The sequence below is a fragment of the Pocillopora verrucosa genome, chromosome 9 (genome assembly GCF_036669915.1).
Source record: "Pocillopora verrucosa isolate sample1 chromosome 9, ASM3666991v2, whole genome shotgun sequence".
Lineage (NCBI taxonomy): Eukaryota > Metazoa > Cnidaria > Anthozoa > Scleractinia > Pocilloporidae > Pocillopora > Pocillopora verrucosa.
Window position 1 is genome coordinate 12,037,354 of NC_089320.1, and position 19,512 is coordinate 12,056,865.

The following is a 19,512-nucleotide window of genomic DNA, read 5'->3' on the forward strand; positions in this document are numbered from 1 at the left end:
GGAAAATTGGACTCTTTTTCTCCCACTTGTGAATAATTTATTTCATGGGACGATTTAGGAAAAGAAACTCAGACAGACCTTTTTATTTCAAGTGGAAAGCAGCAAACGTGCCTCGATCTTTGATGGATCTGTGCGATTCTAGAATTTATCAATTTCTTGACACGCATCAAAACTTAGAAGTTCCTTTTGCAAGCTATAAAGCTTCACCAGTCAATTTTTCTCCATTTGACATTTTTTCCACTGGAAACAGAAAAAAACGAAGTTCTCTTTATTCTCATCTTTTTAGTTTTCAAGAAATTGGAGGTCCCAACTCGGTGCGTGATCAGTAAAATTACGTCATTGCTTATTCTGATCGATTGCTGTTTTCTCATGGGCAAAATAACACGACCGTTGACAAGCCTCTCGATTGTTGTTACGTTATGTAAGGAGATAAGTTCAAAGGAAACTGTACACCTTTTCTCCTGCCTTACTTAGTGATCTGCTTCTTGGCATAGTAGTAAATAAACCTTCTCGTCGCAATATGCGAAATAAATCGATCTTCTCCACGTCTTCCTCGCCGGAATGGACTGGAACAGTGAATTCTGATAAAAAGGTTAGTAGTTATTTTTAAAATTTTCAGGTCTAAACGAAACATTTCACGTGCACCTTAACGACGTGAGGTCAGCTAAGCTTATTGCTGGTGGTGGATGCAATGATCGAGGATCGTTTAATTGGTTAAGACTCTTTTAGAGTTGAATGCTCGTTCACCTTCAGCCTCGCTGGTCCTAGCGATCGTACGTACTTCATGTTTCTTCAAAGGTCACGAGAAATAAACTTGAGACCATGTACTAAATTCAGGCTGCGTGGTTGCGTAACGGTGTGTACAAAAAACTGAATCGTTTTCGCTCAAACTGTTTTGCAAATTTAAAAGGCGAGGCATAAGATCTACTTTCGTCGCGTTTCAATACGGTTGAATTTGTAGGCCTTAGCGATCTTCGAGTTTTTGCGTGCTTATGTGTCGTACGGGAGGTGAGGGGGCGGTTTCGAACTTCCAGAACTTTATGTCAAAGCAACATGAGGTTTCTACGGCATGAAGTCGAATCCTGTTTTTTGTCTCTTCAAAGCAGCAATTTGCGTTTGCGAAGTATTAAACGGGTCAATTTGTGCCCATATTTAGTGATAAAATTTCCAAGTCCATCTACCTGGGTGGACAATCAACATTAAAAAAAAAATAATTTGTGACAGGAAATGGTCGTGATCACCCTTCTAAATCTATTTATGTACAGGAATCTGCGAGACAATGTTCTGAAAATAGATAAATGATTGGATGATAAATTTGCTCGGAAAAAGGAAAAGGTTCTAATAAAAGCAAGTTAGTTGTTTCTGTTCCAGTCAGAGCAAAATTGAGAGAACCGATTCAATCTGGTTGACAATTGTTTTTACCCTATGGCCTATTGATAAAGTTGCAATTCCCTAATCTCTTTTTCAGTGTCTTAATTTTTTTTTCAATGCGTTTAATTTTATTTGCTGATCTTTTTCCCACTTATTTTCGATCGTTTAGATGGCCAGCGCTTTGGATATTCACCGTGGCAGTAGTGAGTCTGTGAGTGTTCCCATTTTGAGAGCAACTGAAGTGGGTGAAAGATGGCCAATATTATTGTGGTTCTACTTGAAGACATTGGGGCTTTATCATTCTGGTAAAGGCGTAACTTCCCTTTTTACCTTTAAATCAACTTAAAGCCTTCCATAGTAAGGTTTAAGTTTCCTTCTTCTTGAAATATTTATGAAATATTTCTTGTTTTTATAATTAATGCTATTAGTATTCTATTGCATTCTTCAAACTTTATTTTTGCCAAGTTTTTCTGTTCTCAGATGTTTGGCATAAAATACCAAAGATGTTTCCTGATAAGTGTCATTCCATTTAAACATACAAAATTAACTCTTTTGAGCTGTATGTTCATGTTTCCTGTTTCTTAAAAAATAGCTGTTATTTGGTTTCCTTTACTTGTTAATTGTCATCTGACTAGTAATTCTCCTATTACTTTCAATAATAATATCCTGCAGATTAGTTGAGAGAATGTAATATTATCCAAAAAATAGTGTCCTTCAAACGTCAAATATTTCTATTCTAATCACTTTGTTTTCAGGATAATATAGATTAGTGAGGGAGAAGACTTGCTTGTTAATCATTTTTGGGACTTAAAGGGATTATTATTAACACATGAATTATTAATCATTCTTGTGTGCTCTGAATACAGCAGAATGCCTTGTCAGTCATGTCATGGGTTCCATGTTCATTTTGATACCGTTGTGTTATATCTGATTTATCTTTCTCCCTTCAGGTTTTCTGGTTCGTTCCAAACTATGCAACAGATGTGCAAAGTCAAAGACACACACTGCCTTCTACTACACAGATAATCAGTGTAAGGTGTGTGACAGCCTGACTTGGGATTACAAGGGTGTGCCAACTGTTGTCACTGACAATGAAATAGGCTCATCATTTCTGAACCACTGTGGTAGTGGATTTCTTTCAATGATGTGGCTCCTGCTTATAACTGGTATCACATTGGCTAACATTGTGCTGTTGATTGCAAGCTATGCAAATTCTGGCTGTGATATTGTTCATGTGCTTGCTTGGATTGGAATGAAGCTGTTGCTCTACATTGGTCCATTCATATGTTTCGTTTCTGTTGTCCACGCCACATGGCCAAGTGTATTCATGGGGAGCTGGTCAAATGCATTGGCTGTAGAGTTCCTTGTCCACCGGATGAGATTTGTCAACATGAAGGATAAGCAGTTTGCTGGTTATGTCCTCTTTCTTGGGAGTGTTGTTGTGATGGGCACCCAGTGTCTGAAGATAACAGCACCATATTTTGACCCAGAGCTGGTCTCGCCCATGGTTGCTAATGAAACACTTTCTAGTCTAACGACCTTAGTTCCTCTTCACTTTTTTGTCATTGTAGAAGGTTACATTAATTTTGGTGGATTTTGCTACATAGTGTACCTTCTGCGTTGCAGCTATGAGTCGGAAATCAAACTGGTAACAAAGTTTCTTGGAGAAAATATTGACAATATTGATTTGTGCAGAGCTCGTTTGGCTGAAGCATTTGATGCCTACCATATATTTCGTGAATTTTCGTCAGGTTGGATTGCACTGAACCTAATTTTGTGCACAGTCTGTCTTTTTCTGGAGTTGCATGTGTGGATTGTGAAGACTGATCCACTTTCCTTTTTCAATATGTGCATTCATTTCTGTTACTCTTCTTTTTAATGCTGCCAATCATCTCTCTTGGAAATGTTGATGTTGATTACTTGTGGAATCGCTTGGTTCGCCAAGTCAGTCGTCAGAGGAAGTCAGAGCAAGAAGATTCCTGGGATAAAATTATGCAGTTTCTTCAGGAACAGCGTGCTGGTGCACGTCCCTGGCAAGCCGTTTTGGCATTCTTCTTGTCAACTATTGCAGTTTTCTCTGCCATTCAGTTCAGACTGTGGTCAAACAATCAGAATATTGTCAATGTATATACAATGACAAATGGCAGTTTATCCTTAATGCAGCAATCTCATTACTCATGAAATTCAATTTTCAAATGGCATTTTTTTGCAATGTTTGATGCAAATACAATGGTTTTATACTGATCACATTCTTGGTAAGATTACTGGACAGTTAGATTTTTTAATTGTTTATTAATCGGAGGGGATATTTTTATTTGTTCAAAGAAATGATTGGGGCTGGAATGAAATGTACTCTTGAGGAGTTGGAGTCATGAGATAAATGTCACCTTTTCAAATTGTTGGGACTTTTTAACTAATAACAATGAAGATTTGCTTGGATGGACATAAAATTATAAGGATGTATCAGTAATGAGTATTTTGGAGAACTTGTTGTCTTTCATATCCTGTTCTTCAGTTAACCCACTAACTCCCAAGATCTGATTGTTGATTCTCCCCTCTTGCCTCTACCCATTCCCTGGTAAATTGGTTACAAGAGTTTGGTGATAGATCAAGATAGCAAATTCTACTGGATAAGTTTGAGTATTATCATTACCTGTTTGCTCAATAATGTCTGGATATTTTATAGAGAAGTTATTTTTTAATCACTTCTGGGAGTTAAGTAAATAAAAACTAGGAATTGTAAGAATTGGACAATAAAAACTTCAAGTCAATTTTTCAGATTATGTTTATTGAACTTTGTGGTCTGTTGATTTAAAAATTTTAAATTAGAATTTTCCTGCAGAATGCTCAATATAAACAGCTGAAACTTTCTTGGCTTTGTTATTATTATGTTACACAATCATAAACCTTCCATATCTTTTCTAGTAAATTGTGCAATCTTTTACTTTTGATAAAATATTAAATAAAAGTTTATTCACAATGGATACTTCTCACATTAACATATTGAAATTCTCTACCCTTCCATGTTATTACCTTTTTTTTCATTCTAATAACTTCTACTTACTATGTATATCAAAATATTTCCATCCCTATCAGGGATGGATCTACAACAAATTATACAGTAGAACCTCCCAAGGAAAACAAAATTGTTTGAGTTAGCAGAATTTCAAGCTAACAGGAAATGACTGAAAAATGGGATCAAGGGAGATTGGATCTTGTTTGAGTTAGTGGGGGAACAAAAATTGGTTGAGTTAGTGCAGGTTTGAGTAAGCTGATAGTAAATAACCCAAAAAATAGGTAGAAGGAAATTAGATCTTGTTTGAGTAACTGGGGGGTTTGAGTTCACTAAGTTTGAGTTAGCAGGGTTCCACTTGTACTATGTGGTGGAGATGTACATTAATTGAGTGATTTTGTTTGCATTTTAATAAGTTCTTACAATACCGGTAAACAATTAAATAAATTTTGAGTGAGAAATTTTGAAATATATTTTGTGCCTTGCAAAGCTGTCAATGAGGTTGAGTGTATTCCATAACCTCTGATAATAACACATTTGCCATTGATATTAGGGGAGTCCTTGCCATGTAAAGACAATATTAAGTTAAATAAGCCAAAAGTACTTTGATAAATTGATTAACTTATCTATTATGTTTTCAAAGTCATCCTTAATATTAAAACCTTAGTTCAAAGGCTCAGTGGAAAAACTGAATGATGTAAATTTCTGTACATTCCCCCCACCCCACCCCTCCTAAATTGCCTTAGTTTTCCTGGCATGTGGCCTGCAACTCAGTAGACAAACAATGTCCAGCAATTTGCTTTTCATTTTCTCAAACTTGGGTTTTTGTTTGTTTGTTTGTTTTTCTGTAGGCTGAAAGTGTCCATCAGGCTTAGTGAACACAGGTCCCTCTTAGTTCTTGCAATTAATGTTTACTACTAATCTTAGTCTTCATCCTCCATTTCAGTGATACAAAAAAGTTTCTTTTTTAGTCTTGTAACTCTGCTGCTACCTCCGCTGCCTCCTGTCCCAATCTCTATCCTGTCCTCTTGCCATTGGGTGGTGGCTTCTACCCCCACCCCTACCACCATGTCCTTGATGCTGTCTTGGGCTTTCTTCATCAGAATATTGTTCCAGGTCTGCAGACTCTTCCTCAGGATAATCAGGAGATTGTTGGTTCCACTTTGCATTACTGACACCTTTATTTTTTGTCATTTTCTCTGAATATGATCCTTGCTGTGATCTGATGCTCTGGGTTGGGAAATTGCGTCTAGGACTTCTTCCCCCAGGTTTAGGATCATCCATTGGGTGACTGAGATGTGTCTTTCTTGTTGGATGCATTTGATTGGGGGGTTCCTCATCAGCATACCTGTCTTCAATGGGCTGTTGCCGCCTTATTACTTGTTTGCCTCTTGCTGCATTAGTATAGCGTTTATTATAGTCATTGTTCTCTTGCTCTTCAGCACTATAATCAGAATGGTAGCTCTCATTGTCTGAAAGTCTTCGCCTTTCCTTTGGACGCCCACCAGTCAGGACCATGTTGTTTTCCATGCCATACTCCTCCTCCTCCTGAAAGACAGGAACCTTTCCCTCTACTGACCACTGAAGAATACAGAAATCACGACTGCCAGTTGTTATGAGGTAGGTGTCTGATGATAGGAAGAGCATCCGTGTGACAGGACAGCTATGACCTCGCCACTGGTGATAGTGAGCCTTCAAAAAAATATAATCATAAATGAACAATAATAATACTGACAAGTGCTATTGGCCAGGTGAGATGGTATTGAAAAGGGGTTGTCAGTGACAGGGACTAAAATTTCAATAACATGTGATTGGATAGAATTCTTCATTTAAGTCAAGTGTTGAGTCTGGTTTTTGATAACTACTGATTTTCAATTAGTTGAAATAAAATGTTGTACAAGCATCAATTAGTGTCCCCAACACAGCCTTTTTTTGGACTACCCTTATAATTAAGCAGGTAATCACATGAAATCATTGAATGTTACTCCACCTGTTAACTAGATAACAGCAATTTCACTTTTATTCATAAAAATTATAATAATTACAAGGAAAAAGAAATACTAACATCATGATAAAATACAATACACATATAGAAATATGCCAAGTCTTATTTTGACCTAGACTTTGAATTAATCCTCATCTTGAAGGAGTCTTCAACATCTTAGTTGAACTTTACGGTTACAAAGACTTCAATAAATGACTTATCACTCACCCCTGGTTGACTGCACGGGAATCTAAACAGACGGATATATCCCAACTCATCTCCTACAGCAAAAATATCACGTGACCATGACAGGTCAGAACTATTCACTAAATTTCCATCATCTGGTTGAGAAGGCCACACTCCTGCATAAGTAAGTGATGAAAGATATAGGAATTATCATGAAAAAAATGTTTCAACTGTTAAAGAATATTCTCTACAGCTGTCAAAAATTTGCCAGCCATTGGTGCAGAGTTTCATAAACTTAAAAGAGGTATCATCCCTTGGATCCTTGTACATTACAATAATTCTCGTTATTAATGGTTTGTACTAGCATTTTGTCACATTTTCAGAGCAGTAAACTGAACTATGTTATTGATAAATATCTTTGTCGTTTTGCCTTTCCAAAGTTATACACTTTACCTGAGACATTGGATTGGCTTTGACTTAAGACCTCATGTTCTTACCATCTGTGTAGTCTAATATGAAGGCTAGGAAAATGGTAAAATTTTTCTCACAATTTCACATTTTTCATCCAGCACCCACTTTCCCCATTTCATACCTGCTACATCATATCCTAACATGACATTTCTTGTGGACCAGTCAATATCGCGGATAACATCTTGTGACTCTTCTCTCAGAAATCCACCAATCTCCCCTGAAAAAGAGGATTAGAAGCACATTAACCGAGGTATAAAGTTAATTCTCCCAACTGAGTATGGTAAATTTCTTTGTTATTCAATCAAGCTGATATTCCCTCAGTGATATTATTTTCATTTTCTTTATCCACTTGAATGAAGGTTAATTGGACAGTCACTTTAGGAAGGACTGGCAGATGAAGTTTCTTTAATTCCACAAGATTTATGCTGAGCAACATTCACTTTCGCATCGGTAAGAGGAGGAACAGAAAAACATTTTTAATTGCCACAGCAAAAGTTTGAAACACCATGGTGGGAGTTTAAACCACCATGGTAAAGATGAGGTGTATACTATAGATAAACTTGATTCACTTACAAACAATGTGTTCGTAGTCAACAGACAAACTCTGAAGGAAGCAGCCATCAAGAGACCAATCCAGAAACATAATTGGTTCGCTATGCCCCTGTTGGGAGAGAGAGAGAGAGAGAGATGATTGGATTCTTCCCAATAAAATTCAAATGCTTTTCTTTCAGAAAATAACAACTATAATTTACAGCTAACTACAAATTGAAATTTTGAACATCTTTTTGGTCAACTTGCCCTTCACCAGTTGGTCTGATGAAGGGCAAAAGCTTGAAATGTCAGCTTCAAAACTCTTTATGTGGCCAATTTATATCATCAACTCAGTTGGTGATGATAAATTACATCTGACTTGAGTGTGTATGGACTTACCGAACATGTGCCAACTCTCCTGTAAGTTGTACCCTCATCATAGACTGCATGAACAGAAATATTGCCATCCTGAGAGGCAATAGCAATGTGCTCTCCATCTGATAAAAAGTCAAACAGTTTTACTTTTATTTATTAAGTTCAACATGTTTTATCATTCAGGATCATTACTGAAGTTCCATGACCTCACATTTCTCACTCATTTCATATCCAAAAAGAGTTATTGAAATAATGTTGTTCAACTGAAGATGATTAAGAATAGTGCTTTCAGTTAATTACACTTAAGCTACATGAAAATTAATCTTAGTCCATAAAATACAAGTGAGCAGAGAATTAAGTCAATCCTATTCCTAGTTAAAGAGCTTAGAAATTAAACCAGCCTCTATCACAAAACAAACTAAGAAACTTCTCCAAACATCAAGTTCTTAAGCCTATAACTCCCAAGACCTGATTGATAACTCTTCCCTCTAGCTGCTACACATATCCCTGTAAATCTGCTACTGTATGAGTATTTGGTGTTAGATCGTAATAACAACTCCTACCTGATAAGTTTGAGTATTCACATTACTTGTTTAATGTATAATATATGGATATTATAGGAAGAAGTTACATGTTGATCACTTCTGGTAGCTAAAGGTTTAAAGCAATAAACTCACATGGATTGGTGCAGCCATGATATGTTTTAGTCAGGTGAAAAGTAACCATACCTTTAGCATATTCCAGATCAGGTAGAGGGTCTGTTCCATCTTGGAATGAAGCAATGTGCATACCTGATTCACATGACACCACAATCCACCTGAAAAAGTTGAAAATTTGGTGATTAAGCAGTTTCTAAATAACAACCAAAAAGTCTAATTTTACTCTAACTTATACCTTCCCACAGTTGTTCCCAAAGCTAACACATCACCAGTGGAATAGAAAGCTGCTGATTTGACAGGAAACTAGAATAAAGAAGATCAAAATTAATAATTCATTCAGTGCTTGAGATCTTCAACTGTTGATAGTCCACATGTCTGAAAAAGGTAATTAATCTAAAGGTTTAATCTAAACACAAGCTGAAAGGCCTATCCATCTGGTGCTTATCCTAGTTCTACAGCACTACGCACAGTTTGTTTAATTCCTCTGGAGAGATTTTAGTCCATCACAAGTTTTGCACCCTCTCCCCTTCTGCCCTGCATTTCATCAGCTTTCATCAAAAGAGCACTAATACCCATTTTCACTCCTAAGAAAAGAGAGTAGTAGGGATGGTCAAGTGTAGTCTAAACTTCTAAGATCTAATGGCAGCTCATTCCAGAGTTTAGGTGCAGCAACGGAAAAGGCCTTGTCTCCGTATGTTTTAAGTCTTGACTTTGGAACCGCCAGAAAATTTTGATCAGTAGAGCGTAGCGTACATGAACATGTAAGATAACTAAGTAATTCTGTGATATATAATGGTGCCATACCATTTAGGGCCTTATAAACTAACAATAAAACTTTAAAAAGAATCTGAAAGTGAACAGGTAACCAATGCAGTTGAATCAATACAGGGGTGATATGATCAAATTTCTTGGTTAAAGTAACGATACAAGCAGCCGTGTTTTGCACAGACTGCAAACTACTTATCATATGCTTAGGATGGCCATACAATAAAGAGTTACAATAATCTAGTTTTGAACTAACAAATGCATGAACAAGAATTTCTGTAGTTTCCTCAGTGAGGTACTTCCTAATTTTAGAAATGTTGATTAATTGATCCAATACCAAAATTGATCCAATACCAAATTCTCCAAACAATGTAAGTATAAAATCATATTAATTGTGTGGCAGACAGTTTGGAGAATGAAAAGGGAGTGAAAAGGTTCAAACAAAAGTTACTAACTCTTACTTAACCCTTTAACTCCCAAGATCTGATTGTTAATTCTCTCCTCTAGCTGCTACTCATTTACTTGTGAATTAGTCACAGGAATTTGGTGTTAGATCAAGACAACAACTTCTGCCAGATAAGTTTAAGTATTTTCATTACCTGCTTGCTGGATAATGTGTGATATTATGGGGAGAAGTTGTTAATCACATCTAGGAATTAAAGGAATAAACATGGCTCAAGCAGAAACTGTGATAGCTTACCTCCACACTGATCGTCCAAATAACCTGATGAGTTTCAGCATCCCACAAAGAGACTGTGTGGTCAAGAGATGCACTGATAAACTGTGTTTCATTAGGATGTACCGCTAGGGCATGAACTTCATCCTTATGACTCTACATGAAGATATAAAAGCTGTTGTTAAGCTCTAAATCTTTTCCACATGAACAAGGAATTGCAAATGAAAAAATCTCCATTATGGTATTTTTGATCTTCTGCAATTGCAGTCCATGAATTATTTTTGCTGTGTGTGATGGGTCTAAAACTGTCGTAAAAGGTAAACAAGAAAAGTGCCTGTACATTTAACAATTTGATAAATGACAAGTTAGATAATTATTGGTTTTTCACAACTGCTATATCTAGTACACTGGGAAATTTTTCTGTGATCAGTGCCAAGAGTATCACCTGCTTGAAATGCATGAATAGAGAGCCTGAGGAATTTGTGCAGAGCAACTTGAAAAAAGACTGGCTCCTATATAGATGTAAACCCCAAATATTGCACAAGGAAAGCAATTTCAAGGGACCACACATTCTGCATATTGATACTAGTGTCTCCATTTTTCTGAGATTTATCAATGGCAAATCAGTAATACCTAAAAAGGGTTTTGTTTCATACCTGAACAATTGGATGAAAGGTAGAATTCAGAGAGCCCTCTACAACATCATTACTTGTCACTCCAAGAATAACACTGATGTCATCTCCATGGCCTGAATGCAATGGTTCAATAGCACAGATTCCCCCAAAATTACTATCAAGCTGAGAAATAACACCAAAATATTTTTAAGCTAGTAACATCTAATATAAGCCCCACATGCTCTTCTAGTGATGGCAGTTTTTCCTGTGAAAGAACAACATGTTGGATAGGAAGTGTTTTCCTCACCTGAATTTCATGTAGTGGTGTATTAAAATATTTGTTAGCATCCCAAGCTTCAAGTCTGCCATCCAAGCCACCACTTAACAGAGTCCCATTTTCAAGTAACCTTAGACTTAGAATACTTTTCTGCAGATAAAAATGAAAAATACAATCTTAAGTTGCTGTATTGACAGTACTGTTATTCATGGATGAATGAAGGAAATAATTCCTTGGACAGAAGCAGAAAGTAAAAGAAGCAAAATAAAAAGGAAGAAAAGAAGGACAAGAGAACAGAAAAATAGAATCAATAATGAAAAGAAAGTGGAAAAAAGGTAACAGGGAGGGAAGATGGAAGATGGACAATCTGGATAGCAGAGAGGAGAGATTGGATGGAGAGGAAGGAGACATGACAAAGGAAGGAGAAGGGGAGGGTAAGGGGGGAAGGATAGGGAGTGGGAGAAGTAAGGAAGGTGGAGGGCTGAATGAGAAGGAAGGAAGAGAGGAAGGAGGAAGAATGCTGATGGTGAAAAGATTAGGAGCAAAGGGAGAGAGGATAAGGGTGGCAGGAAGGAACTTAAGCGGTATGATACAGCAGATGAAAGGGGAAAAGGAAAGGTAAGGAGAATGAGATGGAAAGGAGAGATCAAAGAAAATAAAGTAGTCACATCACAGCTACTGAGATGGGCATGAGGCAAGGTGGATTTCTATGTGAATTCAATTATCAAAGTGACAAAATTTATAGTCTAAGGAAACAAATCTTACCTCATGTGCATTTCTAACAACAAACTTGATCTTCTTTGATACTGAAATCCAATGAAATTAAAAGACCCAAATTTAGTTTGTCCTTTTTTACAATTCTATGTGTGGAGATGATTCAACTTCATAGCAATAATAGTAAAAAATGCACTGGACTATTTTTATAAGAAGTTACCTTTTCCCCAAACTGTGATGGAACCATTAGAGTCACCAGTAATGACATCTCCACTGGGTGAAAACTCTAAGCATGTGAAGTACTGAGGAATTTCATATTTCTGATGGTAAACATGATAAAAATTCAACATTAAGGTGAAGAAAAACGTTTTTGGAGTTTTAACCCCTAACGCCCTATCATCAGTTTGTATATTCTCCATACTGTTCTCTATACAGTTCCCAAGGTGTCAACTAGGAGAATTTGTTTAATAATCAAGAGCTTCTCTAGCTGGTGATCATTTCCCTTATTCTCAGGACCTTAATGTGTAATTCAGGGGTGATATTGATAGGAGAAATTAGATGCTAGTCACTCTTAGAGGTTAAAAGGTTAAGTAGCTGGTATATACCATGCCTGGCCAAATTACAGACTTATTCAAATCAGTCTTAGAATTTAAAACTACAAGTTGCAAGCTAAAAGAAACCTTGCGTTCACTATACAAGGTTCATGTTGGATGAGTACCAATAAATTCACCTCAAAATAGCCACTTTTCCTCTCTAGTCTTGTGTTGTGAAGTCTCCAGAAATAGACATGCTCCTTTCCACAAGTGACAAGAGTCTTGCTGTCATCAGGATCAAAGACGACTGCCACAATAGCATTAGACTGACCCTAATTTCCAGAAAAGGAATTCTTTAAGTCCCATCAATACTTAACACCTTAGCATCCGTATGCAAATTCTCCATACTGTTATGTATACATTTCCTTGGTGGTGGGGGTGGCACTAATAACATTAAATTGCTCAACAATTAAGAGCTTTTTTAGTTGGTGATCATTTCTTAAATTCTTGTGACCTCAATGTTTGAATCAGGGTTGATATTGTAAGGAGAAATAAGATGCCAGTCACTGTTAGAGTTCAAAGTATTCAGTCATCACCTTGTTTTAGACCACTCTACACTGTCTAACAGTTTGCAGAGTGTTTGAACATATGAACATAATGAATGGCCTAACTTGGTCTTAAGTTTTCTGTAGTTAAGTTTGTTGATCTGGCAGGAATTACAGATACTCTGATTCTTCTTCAATGCCCCAAAAAATTTAAGATGTACAAGCAAAAATTAATTCCGTCTTCACACCTTGCTCTGTTGTGTTATTGCTCTTTCTTCCCATTCCCACACAGTGAGATGATGCTCATCATCCAGTGAATCCACACAGGCCAGTTGTTTCCCATTATCCTGTTAACAATTTGAAAATAACCGATAAGCAAGAAACTGAGTTTTATGTGTCATTGACCATCTTAACTGGCAAAACATCCTTATGCGTGCCAGTATTTCACTCAATTTTCATTAAAAAATCAGATAAGCAGTTGAAAGAGATGATGAGCACAGATGAGAACACATTTGTGGGGAGGAAAATGACTTCCCCTCCACAACTGATAGGGAAACTACTCTTCATAAGATAATGTTTCCATTACTGTGAGAATGTTCAAATTTAATTTAATTATGTAAATCCAAAAATTTCATCGATAGTTTGTAGTTCTTGTTGGTTGATTGCACAGTCTGATGCAAAAAGCAACTGTTTTTGTTGACATAGAGTGGACTTTAAGCAGTCATCATCAGAGTCAAGTGGAGAGAGTTGTTAATTTGTTGGTGCTTAGCAAAAATGATTTAGAAAACAAGTAAAATGCTAGCTGTGGGGCAGTGACTGCATGCCTGACAGAATAACAGTCTGAAAACAAATTAAATTACCTGCAGAGAAAATGCTAAGGAGGAAACACTCAAACTGTACTCCTGAAGGGCCAGAACAGCTAATGTAATTAGTGTCTCTGCGTCCCAGATCCTGATATGACTCTATGCAAATTAAAGATATTTATAATAAATGTCTTGGCAGTTTTAACTTTAATGAAAAATATTTCTAACTTATTTTACTTCAGTGTCTCTTTTAAACCAATAATTTGTTGAAGAAAAGCCAACAAACAGCAAAACAACTTGGCTGTTTATCCACAATACCTCTCCTTGACTGGGAAACCCATCTACATTTATCTTAGTGACTAACTGCTGAAGATCGAAGTAAAGTGACTGATAAATTATTTAAGGACAAGTAATAACATTTTGTCAACAATTACTGATAATTTTAATTAGCATTCAATCATTTTAAAAGTTCTATAACTTACAAGTTCATTTTGGTCTACTGATAGCCCACATGCCTGTCCTGTTGCAATATACCACTGATTGGGATGAACAGCCATGCTGGGTAGAAGAAATTTACAGATATATTAATCAGTTACTTCTAGTTGTGATTGGTTTAGTTATGCATTTGGTTTGTAGAGAAAATGGTGCAAGTTTTCTGGACCAAACACAGAGAAGGGAAAGCAAACCCAAAACAATCCCTGATTACTTTTCACACTTCATTGAAAATTACTCTTGCTTGTGAACCAACAAACCACCATCTGCCTGCACCAAACTGTGCTGACTATTTGTTACCTCAATTTTCATTTAATCTGTGTTTTTCAGACCAACTTTTCACCACTATTAGAGATTGTTAACCAGTCAGAGTTAATAAGTGTTAAGTTTTCTAGAAATATAATATCTATCAATTGTAGGTGACTGTTTTATGCTCAAAATAGATGTCATGATTTTTGTATAACCTGCAGCACATTGCATACCATTTAATATCATCAGCATGTCCAGTGTAATGCCGCTGAGTGTTTGTTGACTTGTTATATATGACCACCATTGTAGCAGCAAAATAAAGTATTTCTCCAGATGGTAAGATGTGTAAATTATTATAACTGTCTTTGCCATGGTATCCATATCTAAATCAAATGTCAAGGATCATATAGCAGCACTTATAATTCTTTGTCACTGGTTATATCATTAACCCATGAGGGAGTCTATCTTGAAAGGAGAATTCTCCAACTAAAATGTAATAGTCTCACTCAATTTTTTTATTCCAACCTAGAGGACATTCACTGGTTTCTTTATACTAGTCCCAAGTTACTCCCTAACATCAGTATGCATATTCTCCACACTGCTCCCTATACATTTCCTATGGTGCTGACAAGGAGAATTTGTTCTACCATCATGGGCTTCTTTAGTTGGTGATCAACTCCTTCATTCTCATAACCTTAATATTTCATTCAGGGGTGATATTTTAAGGAGAAATTAGATGTTGGTCACTCTGAGGGGTTAAAGAGTTAATGTAATATATGGTCTAAGTATAGAAAAGATACACCCAAGAGAGTTGCAGCTTGGAGTCTGGTGGTGATACTGGAGACTCGTCAATTGTATAGTTATCCAAATCTGATGTGTGATGATAAGTATGTACACGTCCTTTTACTTTTATGGTCACAACTTGGCTTTTAACTGAAAAGAGAGAATCACACGTAAGACAGCAGTTGCATTATTGCCATACAATAATGGCCTTAAAATGCATGACTGGGTGTGCTCTAGACTCTTTATTTTCTAAGTATATCCAAAGAGCTACCATCACTAAGTGTACAATGAGGAACTCAGAGATGCTAAATATTCCTTTGTATAAAACTGCCACAGGACAAAGAACTTTCTACTTCATGACAAACTCTGGAACTCGTTAAGACTCTGCTCTTAAGTTGAAACTGACACTAAAGGATTTCAAACTTTGCCTGAAGAGAAGCCTTACCTCAAACTTTTTAGAGACTTAATTGCTTTTGTTATTTTTATTTAATTAATTGATTAATTAATTTGATTATGTTATTTATTTACTGGTTAATTAGCCTATTAATTTATTAGTATATAGTTTTAATTATTTCTTTATTCTGAAAAGCCCATGTATGTAAAGTATGTATGTATGTGTGTATGTATGTATGTATGTGTGTATGTACGTATATTATTTACACATTTTTTGCACATAACTACAATATCAATGGACAAGTGTTTCTTATACTGAGATGCTCCTAATGGTAAATTCTTGGCACAGTCTTTGCATTTTTTTCACACTTATTTCACATAAACATAACATGCATGTGAAATTTTCCTCGTGAAATGCAGGTGAAAAACATTTGCAAAGCATGTGGAAAAGGTTGACCCTTCTTTACCTATTACCCTTGAACATAAGTACCTGTATGTATATTCTCCTTAATGTTCTCTATTCATTTCCTATGGTGCTGACAAGGAGAATTTGTTCAACAATCAAGAGCTTCTTAAGTTCGTAATCATTTCATTTATTCTTGTGACATTAATAATTGATTCAGGGGGTGATACCATAGGGGAAAGAAGATGCTAGTCACTCTTACAGGTCAAAAGGTCAAGAGTATCTCACATGCCTTTCAACTGCGACAAAATGCCGAAAGACTTGCACTAGTGCATGTATGCCCTTTGGAGTCTAAATTGAAACTGACCAAACCTAACTTTTACATTCAATACTATTTCACTGCATCTAAGTAAAAATGTAAGAAGCCTACATTTAAGGTGTTGAGCCACATACCAGTTGATTCTTCCCTTGGTTTCTTCCTGGACTTTTGAAAACGATTTCTTTGAGGTGGAGATCCTGAATGGTTACTACTATTAGATGATGGATTAGACAAGTTTCTCTTAGAACCTTGTTCTGTGCTACTAGCAATAAATGTATCAGCATCCCGATATAACTGTGAGAGACTTTTTACCTGGAAAACAGAATACCCTATTTAACAATTATTAAAGTCTATGGTGCCATACATCTGTTCAGAAGTATATCATAGATTAGGTCAAAATGTGGTGAGAACAAAATGAGGCACAGGTGCAGCCCAGTGTGTCACTAATATACTCAAAGAGATTTGCATGAAGAAACAGCTTTCTACTAATTGGTATGTTTGACCATACAGATAGTGTTTGTCAGCCCATTAAAGAGCTGGATTTTCATCAAAGCAGTGCCAATAGTCTAGTCCCAGAAGTGATTAACATCAAACCTCTTCCTATGATATCTATACATTATTCAGCAAACAGGTAATGAGAATATTTAAACTTATCAGGTAGAAGCTGCTACCTTGATCTAGCACCAAGTTCTCGTAACTAATTCACAAGGAAATGTGAGGCAGCTAGAGGGGAGAATTAACAATCAGATCTTGGGAGTTAAAGAGTTAAGGGCCAAAAGGTAACTATTTTGACTAGAGTAACCAGCAACATGTTATCAAGTAGCTGGTGGAACTCCAGCAGTCATCTGCTTGTTTTGAAATCCCTGAGTCACTGAGTTAAATCCTTTCCCAATAAATGTTTATCCATTTCCACACATCTTTTTTTAAAGATTACAATCTCTCTTCTTTGCACTGGTATACCAGCTCTCCCAGGGGTGAATTATGCAAATTTATTTAATTTAATTACACTCCCTCAAGAAATTATCCTCTTATAATAATAATAATTATGTTTCAAAAGATCATCAAAATTTTCCAAGGTAAGAGATCAATTTTGCAAAATTCACTTCATCTTCTAGACATCAATAATAAACTTGGGCTAAAAAACATGCATTAAAACTAGCAACCAAATGCTATTAATAATTAAAAACTAATAATTTCATAATAAGCAGCCATCTCTATTCCATAATGTCAAAAGGCCCGCCTGCCTCAGTTCTTGACCGACTAACTGCTTTCATCAAATAGTTAAAAAATAATTTGGAAAAATATGGCAAGATAAGAGAGAGCATGATTTGATTTACCCAATTTAATGTCCATTTATCTATCTATTCGAGGACGGTGCTTGATGCATTGTGTAAAAGCAGACAGGTGGCTATTAAGTCTTGTAGACAATATTTGTCAACGAAATTAGACCGATCTGGTTTCAACGTTTAGGATAATTTTGGTTAAATTCCCTATTGCACGTAGCCTTTTTGTGTGATTTCGAAAAAAAATTCTACCCATGACCTAAAAATAAACGAAAATCAAAATCGCTCAAGAGTTCCGTTAAATCGGAACGAAAAAGAGTAACTCTTAACGGTTAATCTATCTTTCACGCGGCAGTGATGATTTTGTTTTCGTAGGAAATCAGCGAAGCTTGCCGACTAAACGAAAATTAACTTAAGCCTCACCTTGATACCTTCTAAATTGCGCAGTTCCTTGACAGAGTACTTCAACATGTCAGAAATGTCCTTTAATACAGCATCAAAACTTTTGACGGTTTTCGTGTTCAACAAAATTTTGCATTTCTTGTTTCTGTCGCGCTCACTCACGATAGTTATAACGCGAGGTTTCGGATTTCTGTCGGAATTCCCGCCAAACTTTGAATCCCTGCTAGAGGAAGAATGCGAAGATCCTCCAGAGAAGCTTTCCACATCAAGCGACCGAGGCTTATCCTTCATTTTTTCGCCGTAGCTAACATTTTTAATAAGTTGGTCTCCCGAAGAACAGATATAATGTCTTCCATCCTCTAGCTGGTTGATAGTTGTAATCACACTTCCACCTGGCGAGAACACATTTCTTACTCCGTACGGAAGTGGAATTGCCTTCGAAAGGTCATCTACAATAGTCTCGAAAGATCGGTAGCGTTGCCTAGTCACAACCATTTCGACGCCTTTGAAATGTTTGTCCCCATTTCGATAGAAAGTGATTTTCTTGACAGCATTTACTCTACTTTTTCGCTGGTCTCTAGCTGCTGGATCTGAGGTAGAATTATTAGGAAATTCAGGATTTGATGAGTTAAAATTTCGTGTTCTGAAGTTTCTGGGCTCGCCTGCGGTGAGCTCGTTCGCTGCACCTTCGTTGCTCCTTGCTGGCAATGGAATGCGACTATTGTAGTTAAGTTTACCATCTCTCTTTTGCGGTTTTCTATCCCTGATATCTCTGTCAATTTCTGGAAATCTGACATGATCGTTGTCTTCCAGATCGCTGTTGCTATCGGCTGGAAAAGGCGGTGCTTGTCTCAAGCCATTAGCCAACGCTCGACGTTGTTGATGTTGGTTACTGTATCCTCGTCCGCGATAAGACATGTTAAATCCACGAAATCATCATGTTTAAACACTTTTCAAGCAGACCGCAAAGATTCTTATTAGTTTCGAGAATTGAAATTTCCAGAAGCTCGTCAGAAAAATCGCGTGAATCCATTGAAAATACACCAATAACTGATTAGACTGAGATGATTGAAATGAAAATAACTAAATAAACTTCAATTCAGGAGTAGCCTTTTTCAGCTCTTTCGTACACAGCATTTATCCCATTCAACCACGCGATGTTCATATAATAAAGCCGTTTATCTCTTTAAGCTCGGCCTTGTGTACACAGAACTGACAGTTAAGACAACTTGTCGACTTTCGTTGTGGCTTTGCATTGTCACGCAGACATCCTTGAACGATTCTGAGGACCCTTTTGTTTACTTGCCTACGAAATTGATTGTTAATCTCTGAGAGTGTCCCTTCCATTGTTAAGCTAATCAACAGTGTCGTCAAGCTCTCGTAACTAAGCAGGTGTTCGACACCACATGAGAGAAATGATTCAAATGCAAATGCAGTTTCTTCAAAGCAAGCATGCATGACCGCCATTTTGACTTAAGTAGTGCAGCAATGAGAGAGGCTTGGGACACACATAACAAAGCGTGACTCCCCACCCCATTGAGTCTCAATGGGGTGGGGTGGGGGGTAGCTGGGTAAGTTTCTCTTGATAACGTAAATTGACCGCCGAAAATAGTTTCTAAAGATGACGTTCTGAACGATAGCCCTCTGTCAGAGAGAAGAGAAGAATAGAGT

The 19,512-nt window shown here is 36.7% G+C and overlaps 1 protein-coding gene and 1 non-coding gene across 2 annotated transcripts; one reads left to right on the forward strand and one right to left on the reverse strand.

Moving 5' to 3' along the window:
* The first annotated feature begins 311 nt into the window (after nucleotides 1-311).
* Nucleotides 312-4,208, forward strand: LOC131797040 (uncharacterized). The gene is made up of 3 exons (XR_010718687.1): nucleotides 312-592; nucleotides 1,541-1,676; nucleotides 2,322-4,208. It is a non-coding gene; the product is annotated as an uncharacterized protein (transcript).
* Nucleotides 4,157-19,302, reverse strand: LOC131797039 (77 kDa echinoderm microtubule-associated protein). Its single transcript, XM_059114653.2, has 20 exons — nucleotides 17,863-19,302; nucleotides 16,291-16,468; nucleotides 15,059-15,191; nucleotides 14,492-14,641; nucleotides 14,000-14,075; nucleotides 13,575-13,676; nucleotides 12,963-13,061; nucleotides 12,367-12,501; nucleotides 11,857-11,956; nucleotides 11,688-11,728; nucleotides 10,953-11,072; nucleotides 10,688-10,828; nucleotides 10,056-10,187; nucleotides 8,826-8,893; nucleotides 8,660-8,748; nucleotides 7,956-8,053; nucleotides 7,599-7,686; nucleotides 7,147-7,242; nucleotides 6,597-6,730; nucleotides 4,157-6,076 (listed from the first exon to the last, which is right to left on the reverse strand). The coding sequence occupies exons 1-20, from the start codon at nucleotides 18,757-18,759 to the stop codon at nucleotides 5,372-5,374; spliced, it is 3,582 nt and encodes a 1,193-aa protein (XP_058970636.2). The 5' UTR covers nucleotides 18,760-19,302; the 3' UTR covers nucleotides 4,157-5,371.
* Nucleotides 19,303-19,512: the final 210 nt, after the last annotated feature.